Source organism: Oncorhynchus tshawytscha, linkage group LG04 (assembly GCF_018296145.1).
Source record: "Oncorhynchus tshawytscha isolate Ot180627B linkage group LG04, Otsh_v2.0, whole genome shotgun sequence".
NCBI classification, from domain to species: domain Eukaryota; kingdom Metazoa; phylum Chordata; class Actinopteri; order Salmoniformes; family Salmonidae; genus Oncorhynchus; species Oncorhynchus tshawytscha.
In genome coordinates, this window is record NC_056432.1 from 11,972,948 (window position 1) to 11,997,816 (window position 24,869).

At 42.7% G+C, this 24,869-nt stretch overlaps 1 protein-coding gene across 10 annotated transcripts; it reads right to left on the minus strand.

Annotated features, from left to right (window-relative positions):
- Positions 1-1,423: 1,423 nt before the first annotated feature.
- LOC112247330 (ataxin-2-like) lies at positions 1,424-24,375 on the minus strand. Of its 10 annotated transcripts, none has more exons than XM_042320318.1 (25): positions 23,744-24,374; positions 21,748-21,781; positions 21,402-21,461; positions 20,632-20,703; positions 19,931-20,081; positions 19,167-19,181; positions 17,055-17,185; positions 16,521-16,612; positions 16,143-16,331; positions 15,706-15,869; positions 13,119-13,310; positions 12,401-12,574; positions 9,823-9,984; positions 9,543-9,650; positions 9,356-9,426; positions 8,932-9,239; positions 8,674-8,740; positions 8,424-8,555; positions 4,946-4,963; positions 4,322-4,394; positions 3,673-3,851; positions 3,336-3,462; positions 2,605-3,023; positions 2,317-2,491; positions 1,424-2,040 (listed from the first exon to the last, which is right to left on the minus strand). In XM_042320318.1, the coding sequence occupies exons 1-25, from the start codon at positions 23,833-23,835 to the stop codon at positions 2,012-2,014; spliced, it is 3,234 nt and encodes a 1,077-aa protein (XP_042176252.1). In that variant the 5' UTR covers positions 23,836-24,374; the 3' UTR covers positions 1,424-2,011. The 10 variants fall into 10 exon arrangements, with proteins under 10 accessions (XP_042176252.1, XP_042176253.1, XP_042176257.1 ...); XM_042320319.1 differs by having other exon boundaries at positions 4,328-4,394; positions 23,744-24,373; XM_042320323.1 differs by having other exon boundaries at positions 2,662-3,023; positions 23,744-24,371.
- Positions 24,376-24,869: the final 494 nt, after the last annotated feature.

The following is a 24,869-nucleotide window of genomic DNA, read 5'->3' on the forward strand; positions in this document are numbered from 1 at the left end:
TAAACCACCCCAAAGCTTTTTCTGTCAATCTTTGATCAATTGTTACATTTCCCTCAGTTATAAGCATTCTAAATTTATATAAACTGTATATTTGACTTTTGGAAAAATAAAGCTAACCAAAACACATCTACCTGCAACACAATTGTGACTGAAAAATCTCCACACCTCCCTCGTGGTTGTTTATCTACAAATATCACTTTGAGTCAACAAGTGTTCCCCCCGAAATGATTATGTGTACACAGAATGGTATGACTCCACCACAAAGCCCTATAATGCTTTCACGTGTTTAGTCTGAACAGAAGGTGCTAGGGGTTCAAATAGAACTGGGTCATTAAAAGGTGCCGCTAAGGCACCTGTGAAACATTTCTTTCTTGAGCCTCGTTGATACCTGGTGCTAAAATATGTACTGATCCCATCCATATTGAGGCCGGTATAGACAGTTCAGACTCAATGGGCACGTTCGAGCAGATCACGTTAGTCACTGCCTTTAAAAGTATGTTGCATTATGGGGATAAAAAAAATATATAATTGTCCGACTTGCGCCTACATGTACTTTACACAAACCATGTGATTAAAAGGTCATGAAGTTGCTCTTCAACTTCATCGCCTCTTGTCAACCAATGAGGTGAATTGTTTTTGACAAACATGACCAAAGATGTGACTGAAACAGGAAACAACTTTGCTGCGTTTCATGTAAGACTAGATGGATATTAACCAATTGTGATATGAGAGTTCCAAATTGATTGTATCATGTAGCCTACACACACACACACGATTTCAGTTTGTGTGAGATATTGGAGGTTGAGATGTTTACTTGGACAAATAAACTTTCATTAACAATAGCTTATGTTGATCTGAGCTTTGCTGTTGGAAATCTATAACGGTGTTCTGCTGTTGCAGATCCACTTGCCACGACTTCAGTCTCAACCGCTTAGTGACAGGTCAGGGGGTGGAGTTTATAGGTGAGTCAAATAAAGACAAGGCTCATATGGAGGTAGGTTGAAGGCTGTTAACTTGGTCGCAACCCACGTTTGTCAGTTCAAATCACAATGCGCTGTTTGTTTTCCAACCTTACCCAACAATTCTACAATGTGATTTGTTGACTGAACAGCTTTATATCTGTGAAAAAAAGTGATCTGGCGCAGTTGACTAGGCATTTAGAGATCCGAAGGTCACAGGTTCTAATCTTGCAGATAGCCTTTCTAAAAAGACATCACGTGCAAACTGATCTGGATGGTTAAAGTACTTCAATCAATTATACAGCCCTCTAGAATCACTGGGATAGGGACCAGGTCCTAATCTTGTCCATGACCTTGAGTGGTCATCTACTTTTTGACCAACTTAATTCATACATTTGTCAAGGTCTATACATTACTTCAAAAAATGTGATTAAACAGAAAGCGAAAATAAACAAAGACAGTTACCCAGTTTAAAACTTTTATTTTTTTCCTAATTTTTTTTTTAAATGGATATCTACAAAGTAAACTGTATTTTAACTTAAGTTCCATAATGGTCAGGTGGGAAGTGGGATCACCTTAGCCATCAATTCATAAATAATACTTCAGTCCTTTTAGCCAAACTTGTTATTAATTACAGGAAGATTTTAATTTGTTTTAGTTTGGTTTGAACCTGTTCTTAAGTCTTGAATGCAGCAATAGTAGCAGCAATTAAACAGTCACTTTAAAACTGTCCCAAGTCGGAAGAATTTTCATATCAAGGTGCAGACATAATGCAAGCTCCGGTACTTTTTACATTCTCAATTCTTAAATTGGCAAGCCAAATCAAGTTCCACTTAGGTGTGTGTGTGTGTAAGGTGTGTGTGGGGGGGGAAGGAGTCCTTTCTGTTATCAGCACAACTCTAAACTAATAAAACCTCTGTCCACTGTAACAATCTGAACATTCTGACTGGGAGAGGAACGCACATGTAGCATGATGAGAGCTGTGTGGATTCTCTGTGTGAAGACTCCGAGAGCGAGGGTGGTAGAGGGGTCCATGTTCTCCACAGTACCCTCTACAGCTGCTGCTGATGGTGCTGTTGTACTGCAGGGACAAAACACAAAATGGAGCAAATCATTGATTGGCCAGTCGTGGTTAGATTAGATACAGCTGCATGTCAGCATTTATTAATATCCGTTTTCAACCAAAATGATCATTAGCAAAAAGACTGGGAAATGGGATCAAACATTGATATGATGAACAACCTATTTGCCCCAATTTAAGACTTGTGTTTAGTTGAACCAGCAGCAAAGACATCCGTCAGGTGACTGGAGAAGTCCTCCCAGAGGCATGTAGGGATGGGGTTTCATATGGACGTACCTTGGGGGTGAGCCAAGTAAGAGAAGTGAGCAGTGGAGGACACCGGGATGGGGTTGAGGGCATTCTGGGCGAGTTGGGGCTGGGGGCCACCTTGCTGCTGGGTGGCCATCAGCATCATCGGAGGGTGGCCAGGGTTACCATGGTGGGACGGCACCATTCCAGACTGGATATGGGCCTGAAGAGGGAGAGAACAAGATAGAGAAAAAAGCTTAGTAGAAAAAGATACATACAACTGTTACTGACTTTGATTCTATAAAAGTGAGTGTTTTTGTTCCTGGGACCACTAACCTGCTCATATAGTATGTACTCAGAGTGAAGGGAAGGGCTTCTGAAGGTGGAGCTCACCTGCTGCATGTGGGCCATGTGGGAGGGGTTGTAGCCGTGCTGCATCTGCTGGGGATGGAGGTAGACTGCCTGCTGGGCCGAGGAGAAGCTGCCCTGGGGGGACTGGGGGTTGGGCCCCGGGGTCATAGAGGGTGGGGTGGGGGCCAGGGCCTGGTACATCTGCTGCTGGGGCTGGTTGCCCATGTGCAGGGCCTGGGCAGCTGCAGCAGCCTGGTGCTGCTGGACAGGGCTGGGGGCCGGGTGGTTGCCACCGTGCTGCACGCCCTGCTGGGACTGGCCTGTGGGGGTGGCCGAGGGCTGGGGGTGGGGATGCAGTGTGGTATTGGGGTGGGCATACTGTTGCGGCATGGGGCCTTGTGACACTGAAACCCCCCCAAACAAAGACTGGGTTATTGTCACGGAGCAGACAGACTACACAGAAACATGTCAACATGTTTGCTTTGCCAAAAAGAAAAATAATAACATTTATTGCGCAATCGCACACCATTTATGCTTTTTACATGGAATTAGTTTGGCTATGCAACCGTATTACAAATCTCTCTACCACCGGTCCCAGAACCAAAATAGAGTCGCTGATTTGGTTCTGGGTGGTGAGATGAGGTACATACACACAACCAAATAGTGGGAAGAGTAGAAAATGCGGTCTGACACACATACACACAGTGGAGTCTTACCGTACATGGTGTGAGTCTGTTCACCATACTGGGAGGTGGAAGAGACCAGCTGGCCAGGATGGCCGTGGGTGGGAGGGGCCATCATCCTGGCCTGACCCTGAATCACCGGGCTGAACACATGCTGGGCCTGGGGGAGATGGGTAACTCACTGCCTGCACGTGCGTGTGCATGTGCGTGGTCCTATTCCAAAGACACTGCTGATGATTTTAAGGCATTCATGCGCTCATTGGAGAAGTATTGGAATACCTTCTACAAGCCCTGAAAATCTATAGGGTCTTCTTTCCATTATCCATGGTCAATAGAAGTGAGTAGAGTAGTTATTTTGCCAGATTGTTACCTGTGACTGGTAGTGGGGCATCAGTTGCTGGCTGGTAAACTGCTGTGGGCTACACGTGAAGTACTGGGCTGAGTAGGCAGGGCTCTGGGCCACGATGGGCGGCCCCGCGGCCGGGTGCATCATGGTGGGCGTGCCCTGGGGGTGGTGCTGGTCTGACCTCTGCTGGGGCATGTTGGGTACTGCAGCAGCCAGTGGCATACCACAACAACCGTTCAAAACACAAACATCCAGAATAACAGGAGATATATCTGGGTGGGCAACCTTTTAAATTAAATTATTTGTCTACAATGCTGAATCCATCTATGATGACATACACCCTATGAAAATGCTGAATTCCAAAAGCACTGTTAGTGTAGCTGTTTGGCTCTCCAGCAGACTAGACAACGCCGTCAAAAGCTCCACACATAAAGCAGCGCTATCACCCGATGCCGGCCGGCTGTTACGACTACAAAACAAATGAATATTTTACTGCACAAAGTCATGAGAATGTCTTCGCTATGCGTTTGCCAGACAGCATTGGCTCCATGTGCACGCATGTGTGAGGGCAGCATGTCTGACTTCTGGAAGCAGCCTTTGGCTGTTAATTTGGCAGCTGAACTGTGCTATTGATGAGGACAAGGAAGACATGAGACAGCGTTGCCAGTCTCACCTTTACCTGTTCTGTAGGGCTTGGACTGGCTCAGCGTCATATGAGGCATCTGGACGTGGTACATGGCTGGAGACTGGCAGAGAAGATCAGAAGAACACCAGGGTTAACCCACTGATTTCTCAGCCCCCTTACCCTTTCAACTCTGACCTCCTTATACATCCACAATCCATGTTCACAGCATGCCTTGTAAACTTGAAGAGAAGAAGGGTTGTCTGGTCTCATGCATACACCTGCCTGTCCACACTGGGCCCCCCTTCTATCAGCTGGATGACTGAAACATGCACTTAATATTCTACGTTCATCTGCACATTATCAATGCAGGCTAATCAAATGGCAACATTTGCTCACATACAAATACGAGAATTGCTCTTCAGTTTGTAAACTAAAAATGAACAGTCTTAGGTCTGGGTAAAAAAAAAAAATGCTAAGGCAGCGAGACCATTAGTTGTAAATGAACCAAAGTAAGCTGTTAAAAACGAAGATAAGATCGACAACTAGAAACAATTGCAATAAGAAATTGGCAAACCAACATCTGATGGGACATTTTCAAGCAAGCAAAACATCACATACGGATTTGGACATAAAAGGTAAGAAAAGAGTAGAAAGCTTAAGAAATGCACAAACCTTCCAGATAATGCTTTTCTAATGGAGAGAGGAAAGGGAGAAACAACAGAACCATTCTTTAGTGGCTTGTTTGTGGTAACTAGAAAATGTTTCTCTCCCAAGTGACTAATGTTGGATCACCATAGCAACTTCAAGACCAAAATAGATTTATTTCTTACAATATCTGCCACAGAGATGTATTGTATGTGCTTTTGGAGAAAGCGCAAGTCCAGAGATCTCCATCACACAATTGCATAGTTCACAACGGATTCACTAGTCTCAAACTGCATTCTACAGCTGGGCGGTTTACCGTATTTTACTATATACACCATCTGGTATTTATGCACAGACCGGTTTGGGTTTTTACTTTACCTTCTATAGGGGTATTTGACTGTTTGGTTTGTTAAATGTGATACACCGTGTGTAACGTTAATTTTTATAGTTTACTCCACTACTTGAGTCATCCCTCTCCATGCCGCTTCCACACAGACCTAGTCCGACCCTGTCACTCAAGGAGCGCATTTGTTGTTGCTTGACCACCTGACACTTTTGTTCAGTCTGCATGGTCAATGCAGCACATGCAACAAATTTTCATTTTTGCTTATGGATTTAATATAAATCCACAAGCATACTATAATTACTTTGTTACTTTCTTAGCCACATATGCTAATTGCAAGTTGGCTGTATGAATAAAGATTGTAATGTAGCCAAAGACTATAGGGTCCCCTTGGAAACACTGATCAACACTTTGGTTCCTGCCCTGTCACAATAACACGTTTAATTCGTTGTCATGTCACTGTATTCAAAGTGCCCACCATTATTTATATTCTATTTCTAAAAGTTCACCCAAGTGGTTTGATCTAAATCGCAATTGCAACATCTTGTTAAAAATAAGGCCTAGTATTTTTGTCCGCAGTGTGGAAATGATCTCAAATGAGTGCAGGAAATTATTTTAGGTTGAAGTTGAATTAAACAGTATAAAACAATCAGAAAGGAGAATGGCCCATTGCAATCACTTAGAATGTATGTGTTGCCACCCTAGGGTCACACACACTACTCAAAGCAAATTTAGAACTTTTGCTGATCAAAAACAAAATAACGTAAAAATTGAAAAAAATACCATGACATTTTGGCGATATGGCCCAGCCCTACTGCATTCACTCCCGAGTCCTACATTACTCCCAACTGACCTACACCAAAACAGGACTAGCATCAAGACAATGCTGCTGTATACTGACAGGAGATACTCAGAAAAAAATAATAATTCAAGCTAAACGCAAACCCACCTGAAGTCTCCCGAAATGTCACAAACCAATACAAAGAAGCAGTAGGCTACTCTACATGAGTTCAGACAGTGAGTAAATGACTGTGAAATGGTGAAAGTGTGACCAGTCAGGCCAAAGTAGGAAGAAAGGGCCTCTAACATATGCATGCCACAACTGCATAGAAGGACAGATGGATCATACAAATACCCCCAAATTATAAAACACTGATAGCAGTGAAGCAAAAATTGAAAAGGTGATCCTTCTGGTTGGAAATGATACATTTCAGGGTTTTTTTCTGGGTCAAAATGGGGCTTAGGTGGTGGACGTGGAGGGGCCATGGGCATGGTCACTGGTGCAGTCTGACCGGAAATTTTAGAGACTCTCCCATTGTCCACAGTGACAAAATGTAGCTGTTATATAGCTAATTTACTCCAATCTACACATCTTGCCATGGCTTATGCCATTTGTGTGACTCAAATGTAACAAAATCAATGTGGGCCCCATGCCTTGACAAAGATAGACCTGAATGAATTATTTGGGGAATTTGATTGTCCCTGACTGATCTTAAAATAAATAACAGCGCCATAATGTTTTCTACATACTGTACTTTATAGCTGGTTTTAGTCATTTAAGTTTACACTGAACCTTTTCACAACCCACCTTTCTTTCTCTTTACTGTTTGGACATAAGTGGCCTGAAACACTTAGGTGGCCCACCCTAGACTTTTCTATACAGAAAAAACTAGATGTCGACCGTATCATTAGGGTTGATTTCAAGTTTTCATAACAGTCAGTAATTGCCATTTTTGGACACCGATCATGGCCGATTACATTGCACTCCATGAGGAGACTGCGTGGCAGGCTGACTACCTGTTATGCGAGTGCAGCAAGGAGCCAAGGTAAGTTTAAAAGCTAGCAAGCACCCTAAAAAAAAAAATCTTCACATATTCACAAGTTAACTACACATGGTTGATGATATTACTAGTTTTTCTAGCTTGTCCTGCGTTGCATATAATCGATGCGGTGCCTGTTAATTTATCATTGAATCACAGCCTACTTCGCCAAAAGGGTGATTTAACAAGCACATTCGTGAAAAAAAAGGGTGTACCTAACCATAAACCCCTTTCTTAAAATTTAACAAGTATATATTTTTAAACCGCATTTGCAACTGAAATTGTCACCTGTTAACCAAGAGTCAAACATCAATGCCTTTCTTAAAATCAGTACACAGAAGTACATATTTTTAAACCTGCATATTTAGCTAAAAGAAATCCAGGTTAGCAGGCAATATTAACCAGGTGAAATTGTGTCACTTCTCTAGCGTTCATTACACGCAGAGTCAGGGTATATGCAACCGTTTGGGCCGCCTGGCTCGTTGCAAACTAATTTCTCAGATTTTTACATAATTATGGCATAACATTGAAAGATGTGCAGTGTAACAGCAATATTTAGACCACCCGTTAGATAAAATACGGAACGGTTCTGTATTTCACAGAAAGAATAAACGTCTTGTTTTCAAAATTATAGTTTCCAGATTTGACCATATTAATGACCTAAGGCTCGTATTTCTGTGTGTTTATTATACTACAATTAAGTCTATGATTTGATAGCGCAGTCTGACTGAGCGGTGTTAGGCGGCAGCAGGCTCGTAAGCACTTTACTGCGTTTGCCAGCAGCTCTTTGCAATGCTTCAAGACTATCAACTCCCGAGATTAGGCTGGCAATACTAAAGTGCCTATTAGAACATCCAATAGTCAAAGGTATATGAAATACAAATGGTATAGAGAGAAAAAGTCCTATAACTACAACCTAAAACTTCTTACCTGGGAATGTTGAAGACTCATGTTAAAAAGGAACCACCAGCTTTCATATGTTCTGAACAAGGAACTTAAACGTTAGCTTTCTTACATGGCACTTTCACTTACTTCTCCAACACTTTGTTTTTGCATTATTTAAACCAAATTGAACATGTTTCATTATGAGACTAGATGTATTATATTTAGTTAAAATAAGTGTTCATTGTTCATTCAGTTGGCCGATTAATCCGTATCGGCGTTGAAAAATCAGTCGGCGTCTAGAAAAAAATCAAACTTCATTCTGTCTTGTTGTACCACAACACAGAGAGACAGAGAGAGAGAGATGAGGTGAAAGGAGTACAAGTATTCTTATGCTGACCTGCCAGAGTTGTGGGGGCATGCAGGGGGATGGAGTCTGTGTGTGCGTGTGTCGTCTCACCTGGACTCCAGGGCTGACAGGGGTCAGAGGGTACATCTGGGGAAAGTAGACCTGTTGAGGCTGCTGCATGACGATAGAGGGGCTGGGCTGGCCTTGGGGCCGAGGGGGGGTCGGGGTGGTGGCTGGCTTTGGCTGCACACACAGGCACATATTACAAAGACTTTTCATCTTCGAAAGGAACATCGATATCAAGCAGAGATATCAAATAGCAGAAACAGAAGATGCAGCCTATGTGGGGAGTCAAACTGACCTGAGGAGTGAAGACCCTGGGTTTGAACTCGTGGGCATTAGGATTCAGAGTCGACTTTCTCATTTGACTGCGGAGCGGGGTAAAGGAAAACATTAACATAAGACAGAAAATAATTTATTTCGGCAACGCGAGAGTTCCAGGATGATCCATTTCTCTCAGGTTGGCTGTTTAAAGCTGCACTCCATTTGTGCCTACCCTCAAGAGAGGCCCACTACAACACCAACTCAAATCTAACAGATGAATGACCATGACACTCACTCTGCCTCATCCTCTTCCTTGTCTTCAGGCTTGGCTCCTCCACTTAAGTTGGGTGCAGATGTCTGGACGCCCTGCGAGGTCACATCAGGCCCCCTGTTCTGTTCCGGGGCGGGACAGAGGGTAGAGGACAGGGAGGGGGATGGTGCGCCAGAGCTGTCTGGCTTGTTGCTCCTGGCGGGGACCACAGGGCCCTCAGACCCCTCCAACCCCTTATCCAGAGGAAGCTGCTTGGACTTCTCTCCCGTGTCCTGCGGAGGCTTAGTCACCATCTGCTGAAACTGTGGGTCTGGGTTAGAGCTGGACTGCAACTGAGAGAGCGAGATGAGTTTTAGATGGCTGTACTAAAATATTATTTATGACATTTTCTGTATTTTACTGTCAAGAGATACTATTTCCTGAAGGCAAGTGAGGACACCTAACTTACCCTAAAATCTACACTAAATTTCTTTAAGTTGTCTATTTGTTTTCTGTGGTCTGGTGCCATGGAGGGGGGTCCTGCAGAGAGAAAGTGAAAGATCATGAGACATTTCACCAATACAGAAATAGAGATGCAATTTCAGACAATACAATTGGATCCTCCTCAAAATGTGAGCTGTGTCCACACTGCAGACCTTTAGAGAGTGGTCTGTTGATACTAGGGGGGCTCTCCAGGGGTTTCATGTTCTCTTTGTTGACCGTAGGAGAGTTCTGTCTCGTCGCCTGGACCCGAGAATCTTTCGCTATATTAAGGGAAGAAAGAAGGGGAGAGTAAATCGTCAAGTGCCTTGTTTCAGACGGCGCTTGATTGACTGAGTTTAATATGAAAGTGACAGATTCTTACGTTTGTCACTGCTTCAGAGCATACAGCCAGAAAACAAAAGGAGTATGGATGTCGATGGCAAGCAGACTTACCCTCTGCTGAGGTGGCGGCCATATTGGGGGCAGGGCTAGCAGTAGGTGAGGAAGCTGACATTGGCGTGTTAACAGGTTCCACGGGAGTGGACCCAGTCTGGGGAGAGGGACCAGGAGAGGCCCCGCCCATGTTGTTCTGCCGAGGGGATCGAGGTCTGTGTGCTATAGGAGAGCAACAAACACCGTTATCCTACACACATCCAAAAGAGATACATCCCTTACACTAGATAAGACTTCACAGCTAAGATGAGAAAATTTCATTGTCCAATAAGTATACACAGAATGGAAATTTGTCTTTAGTCTATCTAGGGCTGTCGCAGTGACCGTATTACCGCCACAACGGCAGTCACGAGTCAACCACAGTCAAATTCCCTGTGACCACTGGTCAAGGTAAACCCATCCAAAACAGCGCAAATGAATGGCCCTGAATGGTAGCCTACCAAACTTGCCAACGAACCTCTAATCGCCACGTACTCAGCACTCCATTGTCCCTCTAAATCACTTCATGAGTTAAACATCTGAAGGATGAGGACAATGGTGATGGGAGTCAGAGCTCCTGTTCTGAAATGGACAAGAAAAAGCCCAGGACCCAATATGCATACATTTATTTGAAAACCTGAAAGGATCTGAAGGACAACCGGTCTGATGAGAATGAGGGAAGCAGTAGAAGACATTGTTTTGCTACCTTATTAAACCAGAGCCGTTACAGAAAGAGAAGGAAACACAGAGCGAGCATTGGTGTGGTAACTGAAAGGTTGCTGGTTTGAATCCCCGGGCCGACAAGATCCTTGAGCAAGACAGGGGAGAGCCCCCCCCCCCCGCTCTAAAAGTCTGCAGCCCAGACAGAGCTCTAAAATGTGAGGCACAGGGCTAGTAAGGAAAGGGGGATACCTTGTCAGTTGCACAACTGAATGTATTCAACCAAAATGTGTCTTGTGCTTTTAACCCAAACCCTCACGAGAGAAGCAGGTTGCTGACTTAACCGGAAAAATCAACCCAAATCCACTAATTCCTTCAATTTACAGTGTTAAATAACTAATGTGTGAGTACAATTCTTTTGGTGAACAAATGTTTAGTTTTGGCATTATGATAAAGGTGGGTAGCAAAATGGAAAATCAATGGGGAAATCTGTTGCAGCTCAAGTCGACTACAAAATCCACAATGCAATGCTCTCTATGGGCTGGCTGGCTAGCAAGCAAATGTTGCTACACACAATAATTACAAAGACAATATCAGCATGTAAAGTAGCAAATTGGGATCTAACCAGGGTCTGTACTGACGCCTCTAGCACTGTGATTCAGTGCCTTAGACCGTTGCGCCACTCAGGAGGCACAAATATACCTTTGAGACATAAATCAAATCTTTACCAAGATGTGAGATAATTAAATCGCCATCTGTAGTATCATATAGCTTTTAATCGTGACACTACGTACTTGAGGAAAATAGGCATGTTTCTCAACATATACAGACTGAGAAAGTGATTGCGTGACAATTAGTTTAGCCACCACGTGACGCAGCATGACAGCGTGAACGGTTGACAGTATGCTTAATCGGGGCATTATACGTTCCCATCTCTTTTCTATCTCTAGCAACGGCACAATGCACCCTGGACTAAAGAGGCAGACAAATGGGAAAAATGTTCTAGGCTCTCCGTTAAATTACATATTTCCCGAGGTACGAATACCGCAAAAAATATGATCAATGGCTCATTCAAGAGAGAGAAATCCTCCCGAGTCAAGACATCAACCGGTAGTGTGTGGGGGAATGTGAGAGTAGGACACAGGACTCAGGAGGCTTGGAGCAGGCACGAAGGGAGAGACCGCAACTACTGTTCTCACCCTGGAATAACTTGCTAGTTACCATCCCATCGGATTACATTGTACCAGTCTGGACTGCATCAAACCGAGAGAAGCTAGCTAACTTGGCTACTTAAGGCTAGCCGTAATGTTACTTTGCATCTCACTGTCCTACAAGTTAAGCCAACACATCACTACTCCGTTCAAATTATAGCCTAAATACAAGCCTACCTGTTGGTTTTTGGTTGTTATAGCCTTTTAATTGTCATTTTAATGCCATCTTCTATTGATTACATATCCCCTAACTTGCTTGACACACACAAGCAGATTAACAATGCAATCGGAAGGATGAGAGCACATGCCTTTTTATGAAGCTTTTTTCCAAATCATCAAGTCTCATGCAACATTTATGTTTCGATATCTAAGACAGGCCTATAAACCTGGGAATATCACAGCTAAATAATGCATTTTAATGTGATGGTGTAGGCTATATTAAATGGATTCATTTGACTTGTTAAAATGTAGATGTTCCATAGGTGCGCATCAGCAGCTCGTGTGGGTGGAAGCCAGGAGATGCTAAACATGTTATGTTAATTAACAGTGAGATACCGGCAGCCATTTGCATGACAATTAACGGCTGACAATCTCATGACCGCCACAACCCTAGGCATACCATTTGTCAATGTAATATAACCACACAGTGGCTATATCTGTAACAATCCAAGCTATTTTGCCAGGTGTCATTTCCACCCCAGTCCTGAAGGACAGATGGGGTTTCTTACCTCCGCTGACCACTGAAGACCAGGTGCCACCGGATGAGCTGCTGCGGGTAGCCGGGGGCACCTCTCCTGGAGCATTGTGGGGCATGAAGTCTACTCCCGGGGGGACTCTACTCCCGGGGGGAACTCTGTGGGTGCGAGGGGTACGCTGGGTCTTTGGGGACATCCTGGGAGGGCCTGGAGAGAGATAGTTGTGACATCACATCATTTAGCTAGAAGGAGCCCAGGTAGAGACTTGTGAGCCACTAGTACCACAAACTATATGCAACTAGGTGGACAATACAAACAGCTACTTACCACAGACGATATTACAAAATGATTGAGGAACGGTGATGAAAAACGGCATGAATACATACACCATCTTTCCTTCACCAATACAACGGTCATCAATGCACCCAGTGCACGTAAACACTGACAAGTCTGTGACTAGTGCCTCCTGCTTTCAATGCCACACCATGGGAGTGTTACTGGAGAGCGCGACCAACACCACACAATTCACAATGCAATGTGTGCAAGGAGAGCGAGAGAGAGCAGGAGCGAGAGAGACAGGAGGAAAGTGGAGGTAGGGCAAAGAAGAAAAAACATCAAAGTCCAAAGCCATTTCTCAATTGAAAAGCAGCGTCTTGAAGCAGGAGATTAGAGACAGCAGCAGCAGCACAGCCAGCCCAGCGGTGCACATGGCTCTGTGTGTTCACCACTCTGTTAGGAGGGAGGTAGCTACCTTCGGAGGACATGCGTCTACTGGGTATAGTGGAGATGGGAGCTGGAGAGCCGTGAGCAGAGGGGTGAGACGGGGGCCGGGAGGGCCGCGAGGGGGGTCTGGATGGAGGCCGGGTGGGCGTGGCCGCCCTGGGTGGGAGAGGGGAGGGGCCTGACTGGTAGCGGGAGGAGGGCGATGGGCAGGAGGTGGCACCTGATAGGACAAATGACAATGAGCAGAGGAGAAATAAGGAGAAACTAGAGAGCAAGGACAGAAAGAGGACTGATAATAAGGTGGAGAGAGGGGTAAAGACGAGGGATGGGTACACAAGGAAAAGGAGGGTGATTCAAGGAAGGCAGGAAGAGGAGACAGGGTCAGCAGGTTGAAACTAGAGGTCGGCCGATTAATCGGAATGGCCGATTAATTAGGGCAGATTTCAAGTTCATAACAATAGGAAATCGTTATTTTTGGACACCAATTTGGTTGGGCAGAATGACAGATTTTTACCTTGTCAGCTCGCGGATTCAATCTTGCAACATTACAGTTAACTAGTCCAATGCTCTAACCACCTGCCTCTCATTGCACTCCACGAGGAGACTGCCTGGTACGCGAATGCAGTAAGCCAAGTTAAGTTGCTAGCTACCATTAAACTTATAAAAATAGTCCTATAATAACTACAACCTAAAACTTCTTACCTGGGAATATCGAAGACTCATGTTAAAAGGAACCACCAGCTTTCATATGTTCTCATATTCTGAGCAAGGAACTGAAACGTTAGCATTCTTACATACTGCACTTTTATTTATTTTTTTCAACACTTTATTTTTTGCATTATTTAAACCAAATTGAACACGTTTAATTATTTATTTGAGGCTAAATTGATTTTGTATTTATTATGTATTATATTATTATTATTTTAAGTTCAAATAAGTATTCATTCAGTATTGTAATTGTCATTATTACAAATTAAAAATATATAGATTTTTCGGCCGATTAATCGGTATTGGCTTTTTTGGCCCTCCAATAATCGGCATCGAAAAATCACAATCGGTCGACCTCTAGTTGAAACAGATAGAAACAGCATAGCAAAGAATAAACTCCAGAGATTTACTGATGAAAACAGAATAAAACTTGAAAAAAGGTCAAAGAAAGTTAGGACGCAGAACAAGATGACAACTCAGGAAATGAAACTGAACTGACATTCAAATTGTTAATGTAGAGAGAAACATGCAATTGTGTTTTTTGGATGATAGGATGATTACCGAGTACTGATGTCTGAAAGTCAAGGCCAAACTCGCCACGGCAAGTTTCCCAGACACAGATAAACATAGGCCTGGACTTGTCAGACTAACAAATCCTACAGGTAATCTGACAGTTGTGGTCTAAATACCAGCTAGAATATACAATACAAACTACGAGATGAGCATACAGCTTAACTAAAAGAAGAACGTTAATTAAACTAAAACTAGGGATTGGGTAAATTCAGGACAGATGAGCTCATTCAAAAATAGCCAGTCATGTTCACACAACTGATCTCTACAGGATGCCTGTAAAAACCCATCTAGGGGTGGTCTGACGCATAGAGACATCCTCTGGCTTTGACAATAGTGCCTTTCATTCAGTCATTGTGTGGTGCCCTCGATTTACTGGGGGAGGTTGGGTAATGGAATTAGGTGCACAAGCACAAAACATCACATCTGTCATTTTAGTCCTTTCTGAATCTGCCATGTCAGCCATTTTTATCTGGCAGGAGTGTAACAATTCCATCCAGAATATCCTACTGTTGGCGAACTCAGAGGTCCTCTGATAACACTAGTCCCGTGCGAATCGACATCCCTGTGTTTTGAGAGAACTGTCTGAGTTTGACAGGTGTTGCTTGCGGTTTGAGCAAGAAAACAATAACTGATTGGAAAATTTGAACTAAGTGCTGCTCATAGCCTATATATGAAGGGTCAACATGTATCAACTTCCACAGTGAATGCTTTGGTTGATGTTTTGTGTGTGAATATTGCCAAATGCATCAGTGAAACATATTGCTCCTATGTAATGCAACCCTTGCTGTTAATAGAGCACAAAGCAGCATACAACTGAGCAAAACATTTGGAAATGACAAGGTAACTCATCTACAGCCTTAAAACACATCTCAAGTGCAAGTTAACTGTTTAGCTCCCATCTGAAGGCTAGAGGGCATTTAGGATGCCTTCTACTGCAGATCATTAAAATATTACACTTCGTTAATTTAAATATTATATATCAAAACAAGACCTAAAAGATGGTTTGGTATGGTTCAGAAAGTAGGAACCAATCTCAATATATCAGTGTAGCATATTGTCGCCTGGATTTGTTGAAATATCTTCACACCCTGAAAAAAAAAAAAAAACATCCAGGCTTCCATCCCAAAAATTACAGGGACAGTTTGTAAAAAAAAAAACATAATCTTGGCAAAATCGTCCTCTGGAATAATTGACATTCTGGGGTAATAAATACATAACCAACGTTCTCAAGTAATACTAGCCCAATTCCAATAGGACTTTACTCAACACCTGTTGTTTAGAAAGGATATGACAAATAAAATGTGATATTGTTCCATGCTCCAGGGTGCCCTTACCTCCGTTGACAACCCGCTGGTCAGCTCCAGAGCTGGGGGTGTAGTCGTGAAGACCTGGCCGGGGAGGTCCACTGCTGCTCTGGACCAACCTAGGGGAGTTCTGACGACCCGCTCCCCATGACATCCCCTCTCTGTTCCTCTGACCCGGGGGAATGTACTTTTCTCTATGGAGAGATCAGTGACCCAGGAGAACAAGTTAAAAACTAATGCAACTACCACAATGTGAAACCAGATGTACGAATTGGCAGCGGAATCTTGCAAGCCTGCCTCTGCAATGTCCACAACTGAACAAGAGCTTGAAGACACTGCAGTATGCCAGTATGTTAGCCATACATGAGGCAAGTCGCAGCTGAACATGGATGCGAGTGACAGACGAACATTCAATTTATGGATGCTAGCATCAACTAATGGATTGTGAAAACCCCTCAGAGACCCACCTGTTGAGTGTGTGTTGCTCCCTCTCTCCCCTCACCACGGCAGTGTACTTCTCCTCCTCGCTGCGCTCGTCATTCTCCAGGGCCACGCGGGACTTGTAGGTGGAGCTGGCCTCGATCTCCTCCGCCAGTTGGGCCGCTCGCGCCTCCCGCTTCAGAAACTCCTCAGAGTTATCCCGCTCCAGGGCAACCCTGTATAGCAGAGCACAGCACAGGGCAAACCTTAGAGACACACACACACACACCCCTGTCCCCAAATAGGGGTCACACATACAAAGTAGGTGCAACACATTGTTAGTGGATGAGCTCATTTCCTACTTGATAAACCTGGCTGTGCCTGTATGACACATGAGTGGACAGAGAGAGGCAGGAGTAGCTTACGTGTAGGTGGACAGGCTGCTGTCATAGGTGGACTTGATGCCATACTGCTCTTCATTGTACTTGAACATGTCATTTGGGTCCCAGCCATTTGACTAAGAGGAGCAAGAGAGCGAGGCTTTTGGTCAGATGATATAAACTATGAATGGAGAGTAAAAAAACAATACTCTGGAGTGAAGTGCTACCTAACTCCAGATTTAGGATCAGCTTCCCCTTCCCCAATCCTAACCTTAACGGGAAACTTCGGGATTGATCTACTTCCCCGGAGTTAGATGCTACTGTAGACTTCCAGTCATTGCGCTAACGCTAGTTGGCATTGGCTACAAAACTACCTCCAATTTCTTTCATACTGGAAGCAGAGAGATAAAGGAGTTCATCGGACTCTGGGGAAGTAGACAAAGGACCTCATTGCCAAAATCCCAAAGTAACCCTTTAACCACTAAGGTGGAAAATAAAAAGATACCAGAACAGCATCTAGGGGCAACTTTGCCCACAGCAGATATAGTTCCATGCAGAGCACTAAATGGAAAGCAATACCACGTCTGTGTCCAGAGACTCCAGGCTGCCTGAGACCATGTGCTGCTGCCGCCCTCCATCCCACGGCTCCAGGTCCTTCTCCTTGTGTTCCCCGTTGATTCTGCCGCCCACTGCAGTGTCCGTGAAGTTATCTACACGTTACAACACACATTCATAGTTATATACTGCTGACAGACATGCATGCAAACACAGAGGGGATCACACATACACGCGCAGGCACAGGTGAATGATGACTGTGCAGGTGTGGAGAAGGCAGATAGCACATGATCTGCCTTTCTAAGAACCAGGTGCACTCTTTGCTTTGGCAGTGATCATGTCAGGATAACCATTAGAGACAGTCACAACACAGAAGTAGCAGAATCATAGTGTTAAGATTAGGGAGAACGAGTACAGAAATTAATGGTAAGCAAAATAAACCTATAAATAACATGCACTTAGATTACAGTCATAGCATGAAAAATATAACTCCAGGCAGGTCAGAATGTGGTTACGCAGAATAGATTGAATTATAAAAAGGAAAATTTGAGACTGCACTTGTCATTTTTAAAAGAGATATTTTAGCACAATTCAACATCTTTGTAAGTACTTTTGTTTCAGTTGCATTTATTCGATAAGAGTCAACCAAAGCTCTTTAGAGAATCAAGCCATTTGAATAGGTCCCCCAGAAACATGTATTTTAATGACAATGGGGTCTGGCTGAAACAAGCCCAATATGAGGATTGACCCTTATAATATATGGCATCTAGCAGACACTTCATGCCAAGAAACTTACTGTCACGGGTGCATATATTTATTTTTTACGTATGGGTAATGTTCCCTCAAATGTTGTCCGGCGCTGAGTAAATTTCAGGTCTGCAAACTTCCAACATTGTGAAAATTCTGTGCAACTCCCAATGTGAGTTTACAGTGAACACCGAGTTACAGTTTCAGACAGTGGTCAAGTAGGCGGTTTACTCATGTTGGCTTATCAGAGTGGCCTACCATCAGAAACAATGGAGAAATACACACCATACCATTTTAACATAGAAATAGCTGTTCTATCATTCAGCCTACAGTAGCAGCTAATGTGTGGTCAATGTAAGCCTACATTCCATGATACTTTTTAACCTGCTTATCCACTTGTCTTTCAGACGAGGTGACTGAAAATGTGTTGTTCGACACAAGAAACCACTTTACAAAATAAAACGCATTATTACTCCCATTCCCTTATAGAGAATCAGACAAACCCTCTGCCTATTGGCTACGTAGCTTATTCAAGACATCTCAAAATACAACACTGCCCCTTTTAAGACAAAAAAAAAGCTCTTCAGCTGACTCACTTTTTAAAGGTCTAGAAATGTGCACGTTTTGTGCTCTTGTAGGAAGCAATCACTGCTCCCTATTGCCGACTACAAATGACCTATAACTGGGCTAATAAATCACTAACTAGCAAAGGATACGTGGATACATGCAACTGTCACATTGATCTCAAAACAAGCGCATCTATTCACAACCACTCATGCTGTAAACACAGTCCAGTTCAACGTGAAAGGCACAGATTCATATGGCAATGGTCCATTTGCATATAGGCCTACTGCAGCTCTGATTGCTTATGCCGCAAAGGTCTGTGTAGAGTACGGGCTGAGTAGTGCGTGTCAACGCAATAGAATCCTATGACGATGTGTTTGGCCTACAACAAAATCTCTTGCATAGTTGTGTTTCAGTATGTTGCATTGAAAGTGGCTAAAATTGCATTGATTCAATCACAATTCCCACAGTAAAGGGAAACTTTGACAGTGTTAACTAAAAAGGGGAAAACTCTAGAAGGTTCAGTGACGTTCAATCTCGCCAGTGACAACCTTGAGTGTACAGGTGCTTCTCTGCGCAGGCTGATATTTATTTTGTGCGGCAGTCCGTGGGAGCTGCTTTGCAGCATAGAGGGAACATTGCGTATGGGTGGTCCTGGGAATCAAACCCACTATCCTGGCGATGCAAAAGCCATGCTCTACAGAGGACCCTTACACTATTGCATTTCCTCAAAGCTATTGAGGTTTTACTGTTTACCCCCTTACCATCAAAATTAACAAGTGTATGCGTCAACAACAACAAAAAGGTGCAAAAACAGCATATTACCTGTGTCAGTAGAGACTACACCCATTTGAGGAGAAACACATGGAAGAGAGGGTCAGTTGAGAGAAGACAGGTAGCCTAACCCTGGGGTTCCTAACCTTATTCCTGAAGCGCCACTATGTATATGCCAATGTTTACATTCCAACCACACAGCTACATTTCTTTCATCTACAAAACAAATGGGTTTTCTTGTGCATTACCCGAAACTTAGCCCAGTGAAATATCTGGCACATGGCAATGAGATACTGTATGCATTTAACATGGGGCCTTTGCTATTTGTCTGCAAGAAACTGGGTTGGTTACAACAAGAACATGGGCACCCAGGGATGCTTCAGGAATGGCTGTAGGGAAGCACTGATCTAACCCACTTCACTAGTTGATTTGATTACAATGCTAACTAGCAGAGTCTATTGTTGCTCACTGTGCAGTGCTTGAGTCCTGACAGGTTTAGAGGTAATATAGATATATTGGATCACAACCTTATTGAGTACCCCTGCAGTGCCTGGGAGACATTCGGAGCAATCAATATTTCACATTATTACTCAATGACTGGCCACAGAGGGAGCATTCAGTTCAGGCACATGATCTAGCCCTTGGCTCTGCTTCTAGACATGATAACAATTCACACAGGAGGAATGGGCTATCTTTGTATTGGCCAATAAATAGGCAGTTCCTCGTGCATCCAACCAACTCAAGTTAAAGACATAGCTACACCTACAAAGTTAAGGGGCCAGTGACAACCTTGAGGTCTTGACATAAGGATGTACCTTTTCTGGCATAATTGAAGTCCACGTCTCTGAAGTGCACCACCACCACATCGGAAGCCTTGAAGATAATGCTGTCCACGAGGTCTTCCTGTCGCAGGCCCACACTGGGCCCAGGACTCTTGATGTTGGCCGCATCCAGAACCAGGTCACACTGGGGGACGGACGACAGAGTTGTGAAGTAGAAAGAGCTTCATCAAGTATCAGTGTAAACGCTTAGGTTAGACTACTCCCCGAAGGGAATACATGGTTGTATTTTATATTTGTTTTTTTTTGTGCGATTTGAGATTATGAACACTGCATCAGTAAGTGAGCCATGTAAAGCATTTTCCCTTTAATAAATGGGACAACAAGGCTGTTAAACTTGAAGCATATGTTGCATGTAAGGCCCACTGTGTGTAACCCTTCTTTTATGTTACCAAGAAAGATAGAATATCCTTGGCCTCAAGTATTACACTAATAATAATCATTCAGCACACGATTTTACCTAAAGCAACATACAGACATGCGTGCACACATACGTATGGGTGGTTCCAGGAATTGAACCCACTACCCTGGCACTACAAGCACCATGCTGTACCAACTAAGCTACAAGGGATCAGGTCATACAACACAGCTCTAGCCATAACAATTCAAATGTACTTGTTGTCACCCAATAGAAAAAAAAACTTGGCTTTGACATTGCTTTATGTGATTGTCCTTACCTCTGGGCTGTATGTTTTAAACACTCCATCATAAACCATTCCATTTTTTACTTTCAGTTCACAATTGGTTCCCTGCAAATGAAAGGAGAAAAAAAATATTACTCCATCATACACACGAGATGTACAATTATATTCCAACTCAACTAAGACCATTGACTTGCTGCTAAGAAGTATCTCCATTGGCAGTCTGAACAACACATTTAAACAAAGTTCACTCCTAAAAACATATACCTCTTAATTAAAACAATTTGTCAATCACACATGACTTAATTATCACAAGGGAAGGTCTTTGGGAAAACATGTGGTACATGTCACTGTTGCTTGCTTGATATGCTTCAACGAGTCAACAGCACGAGTGGCATAGAGGTCTAAGGCACAGCATCTCAGTGCAAGAGGAGTCACTACAGTCCTTGGTTCGAATCCAGGCTGTATCACACCCGTCCCATAGGGCGGTGCACAATTGGCCTCCGGGTTTGGCCGTCATTGTAAATAAGAATTTGTATAAGAAATTGAATAAGAATTTGTTCTTAACTGACTTGCCTAGTTAAATTAAGTTTACATAAATTAAATGTGTAGTGTGCTGTCATTAGCTTTCCAGTGACATTAGATTTTTAAAAAAAAGCTTTGTTCAGGAGACATCCAACATACACAGTATCTGGCTCTACTACCTCCGTCTAGAGATCGGTTATGAATTAGTTTCAAATCATAAAATGTATTTGGTGTTGCCTGATCCTCACAGCCTTAATGCATCAAGTGATCGAGGAACATACCACTAATGATGTCAAGACATGGACCATCCTCATGTTTGCATATACACCATTAGAGACAACCTGAAAGACAAAACGTATTGTTCATGCAATTCAAACCTGAGAGCCCAAAGCAAAATAACACCAAAGAATATATTTGTGCAAACATTATGGACAAAGAAGAATGTGACAAACAGACAACTGTGTACCAGTATGCTGGGGGGGGGTTTCTCCCATAAAAAAACAATAGTAGATATGATACCCTAGATAGTGACAAATCATCATTAGCTGCCAACTTCACGTGCCTAATTCAAATAATGGGACAGAAAACCAAATCAAACAATGATAAATAATGAAGCTGTTCACTTACTGCTGCTGAAGGTCCTTTGGCACTATGCCGTCCCCTTAAAGACAAAAAATAAAAACAATAATTGTCAATATCATTATAATCCTCCAAATGACTCATTACTGATTCTGTGACACAAAATAAAAAGATAAATGCAGTGTTTGTACTCCACTCAATATTTATTTGTGGCTTAACTACACTGCTTGTAATGACTATATGCTGTCTTCTTATACATGTACCACCTAATAGGATTTTGTTTTATTTTGTGTATGTGTGAGTTAAGTTTTGTTTTGTCTTCTAAATTGGCCATCCCATTCAACAGTACAATGAATGTCATTGTTAGTATTGCTGTCTTTTTTTTTTTTTTGTAAAATAATAAACATATTAGAAAAAAATTAAAAAATGCAGTGCTTGATGTCTTTCCAGTCAAATAAACACTAAGCATATTTAATGAGTCCTGCATGCCATGTAGTGATAATGATTCATATGGGTTAAGTTTCACCTGAAATATGACTGGCTAGATATTTTCACTAGCTGTCCAGTGAATACTTCACTTTCCCACACACAATTTCCTTCTGGATTAGGAAATACATTACTGAAATAATTAAATTTTGCGCTTGCCTCCCTAACCCATAACCCATATGATGACAGTTTATATATGCATGGCTGGTTTAAACATGGGTCAGGACTCCGAAGTGTGGAATATGACTATTGTTGTTGCCCCCCCAAAAAAACGTATGCAACGCTAGGACGTACTGTCCCTACCGTCAAAATAGTTTGCTATCAAAATAGACTGATATGTTGCTGAAATACAGCCCTTCTGGTTAACTGTAGTACTTACACAAACCATGTTTCAAGGGCACAATTTTACACAAGCAGCAACTAAAACGTCAAGGTTGAAAGTCCTTCGTCGGTCTTTAAATTATATCTTCGCCACAAAACACCGCCACGCCCCCTTTTCTTTTGCACACTTGCACGCACTTACAGGTTAAAAATTATTGCAACATCGTTGCTGTGACTCCGACTTCAAAACAAAAAAAGGTAGCAATTTAGTTTGGCAATATGACTTGCAATCGCCGGTGTCAAAACTTCCACCTCGCAACAATATTTAAAGACAAAACGTTGAGTGGTTGTGTCCTGCCCACCTTTACTATACATACTTATCCATGACGCCGATGCAATGATGGCATGAATTAAATTAATGAATGATAGAAAGCGTTAACTGGTTAACAGGGTAGTAGCCTAGCTTATTCTAAGTTCAAAGGTATAGCTAGCTAGTTAGCCGTTTGATTTCTAGCTGCATATGCATCCTCTTAACAGGATGATCCATCGAAGCAAGTGGCACAGGATACAATCCACTGATAGCTAGCTATGCTCTCAATACTAGCTAACTTAAACAGACATGGCGCTACCAAACCAAAACTAGCTAGCTAAGTACGGCATTACTGCGGGAACATTCAGTACTACGAGACCGTGTCCAGCATCATTCGTAGGCCTAATTTGCTAGGGTCCGTGCTATCCGGGATCATCCGCGTCCCTTACCCGTTGAAATTTAAAATGGTTACAGCAAGGCTAGGGTTAGGGACATCACAAGGATTCCGAATAGTATGGACCAAGTTGCTAACTAGCTGGATAGAAACTTGCCTACCACAAACGACGTATGGTTAGTTTAGTAACGCTAGTCAGATAAGCATGAGCTGGCGCAGATCCAGAAAATTATTTCGTGTAGAGGTGCAGACTAACGATGAAAAAACTATTTAAAAAATAATAAGTCGCACACTTCACATATAGATAACCTCCCAGTAATCAATAAATGACTGAGGTTAGAGATCGTTATATGGAGTGTGCGACTCTGTTTTTATAGCTTATAGTATAGTAGTCAGGGCGACACACGTTGACATTTATCGTGGAAATATCAACTCCTGTAATTAAGAGCATAGTCGGCGATTGATAATTTCACAACGTTGGCATCATAATAATAATATGGTTAGCTAAAATGTCGACTGAATAAATCACCTACCTGCCCAAATTCTGTCGTCCGCCACTTCCCCCGGCACCAGAGGCAGCGCCACTGCCGGGTTTGCGATTACCACCGGCCTGCTTCATTGACATGATGAGCCCATAAACGACGTGTGTGGTGTATTCCTAAAATCTCAAAAAGAATATACACTGCAACCAAATGACGACTGGATAATATTTAGAGATAACTAGTTGTTTTTTTTTACTTGATAACGTCGCTCAGCTACTCCGCGCATGTGATTCCAAACCTATGAAAAGTTAGCTAGCCAACTTAGCTAGCTGTGTAAGTTAATGCCTTTTAAAAATATAAGTAACGCTCTTTAAAAAAAAATACAATATGCGCCGATTACACTTGTAACAAATAGGTGAATTAAAGCTCCTGTCAATTTGTTTTTCAATTCTGAAAATGTATTTTAATTCCGTCAAACCGGATTTTCAGCTATGTCGGGTTCTCTCTTCGTTGCTACCAGCGAAAAGACCAAAACCAGTCTTGAAAGGAGACAAAACAGCGGAGGGATATACCGATTTCCGTCACGCTATGATCCCACCTAAATAAACTGCCACTTGACTTTTGACAACCTTAAAATGTTCATGTTTCGAATAAAATAATAATTATAAACCCAAATGAGTGACTGGAGGTCATCCACAGTCTAACCGTTAGGTATTTTTTTCGGAGATATAAGACTTACAAATTGCACTATTTACAGGAAGTCAAGAGATCATCCGCAGCGGTAGCAAAGATTTGGCGGTACCATGGCATCCACGTGAGCCGGGTGCTGGAAGATCTTTGATCATGATGACACCCATTCATAAAAGAAACAGCTCAATTCATGTTAAAGACATCTTGAATACTGAAAAAATTGCATCAATAAATCTTTCAATTTCAATTTAGTTTTGACTGTCAGAACGTTGAACCACAGTCAGATATATAATTTGATCTCTATGGTTTGAGAAGTTGAGAGGTGAAAGTGAGATTGATGGCAGTGTAGCAGCTAGTTGTAGGCAATGGTACATTTGATTATTTATTTATATGGGAAAAAACATCCATCTTGGTGAAAGGGCTTTGGTTCCACTTCACTCTTTTTATGCATAAATCAATGAGATGATGATTGGAGTTGGACCTCTGT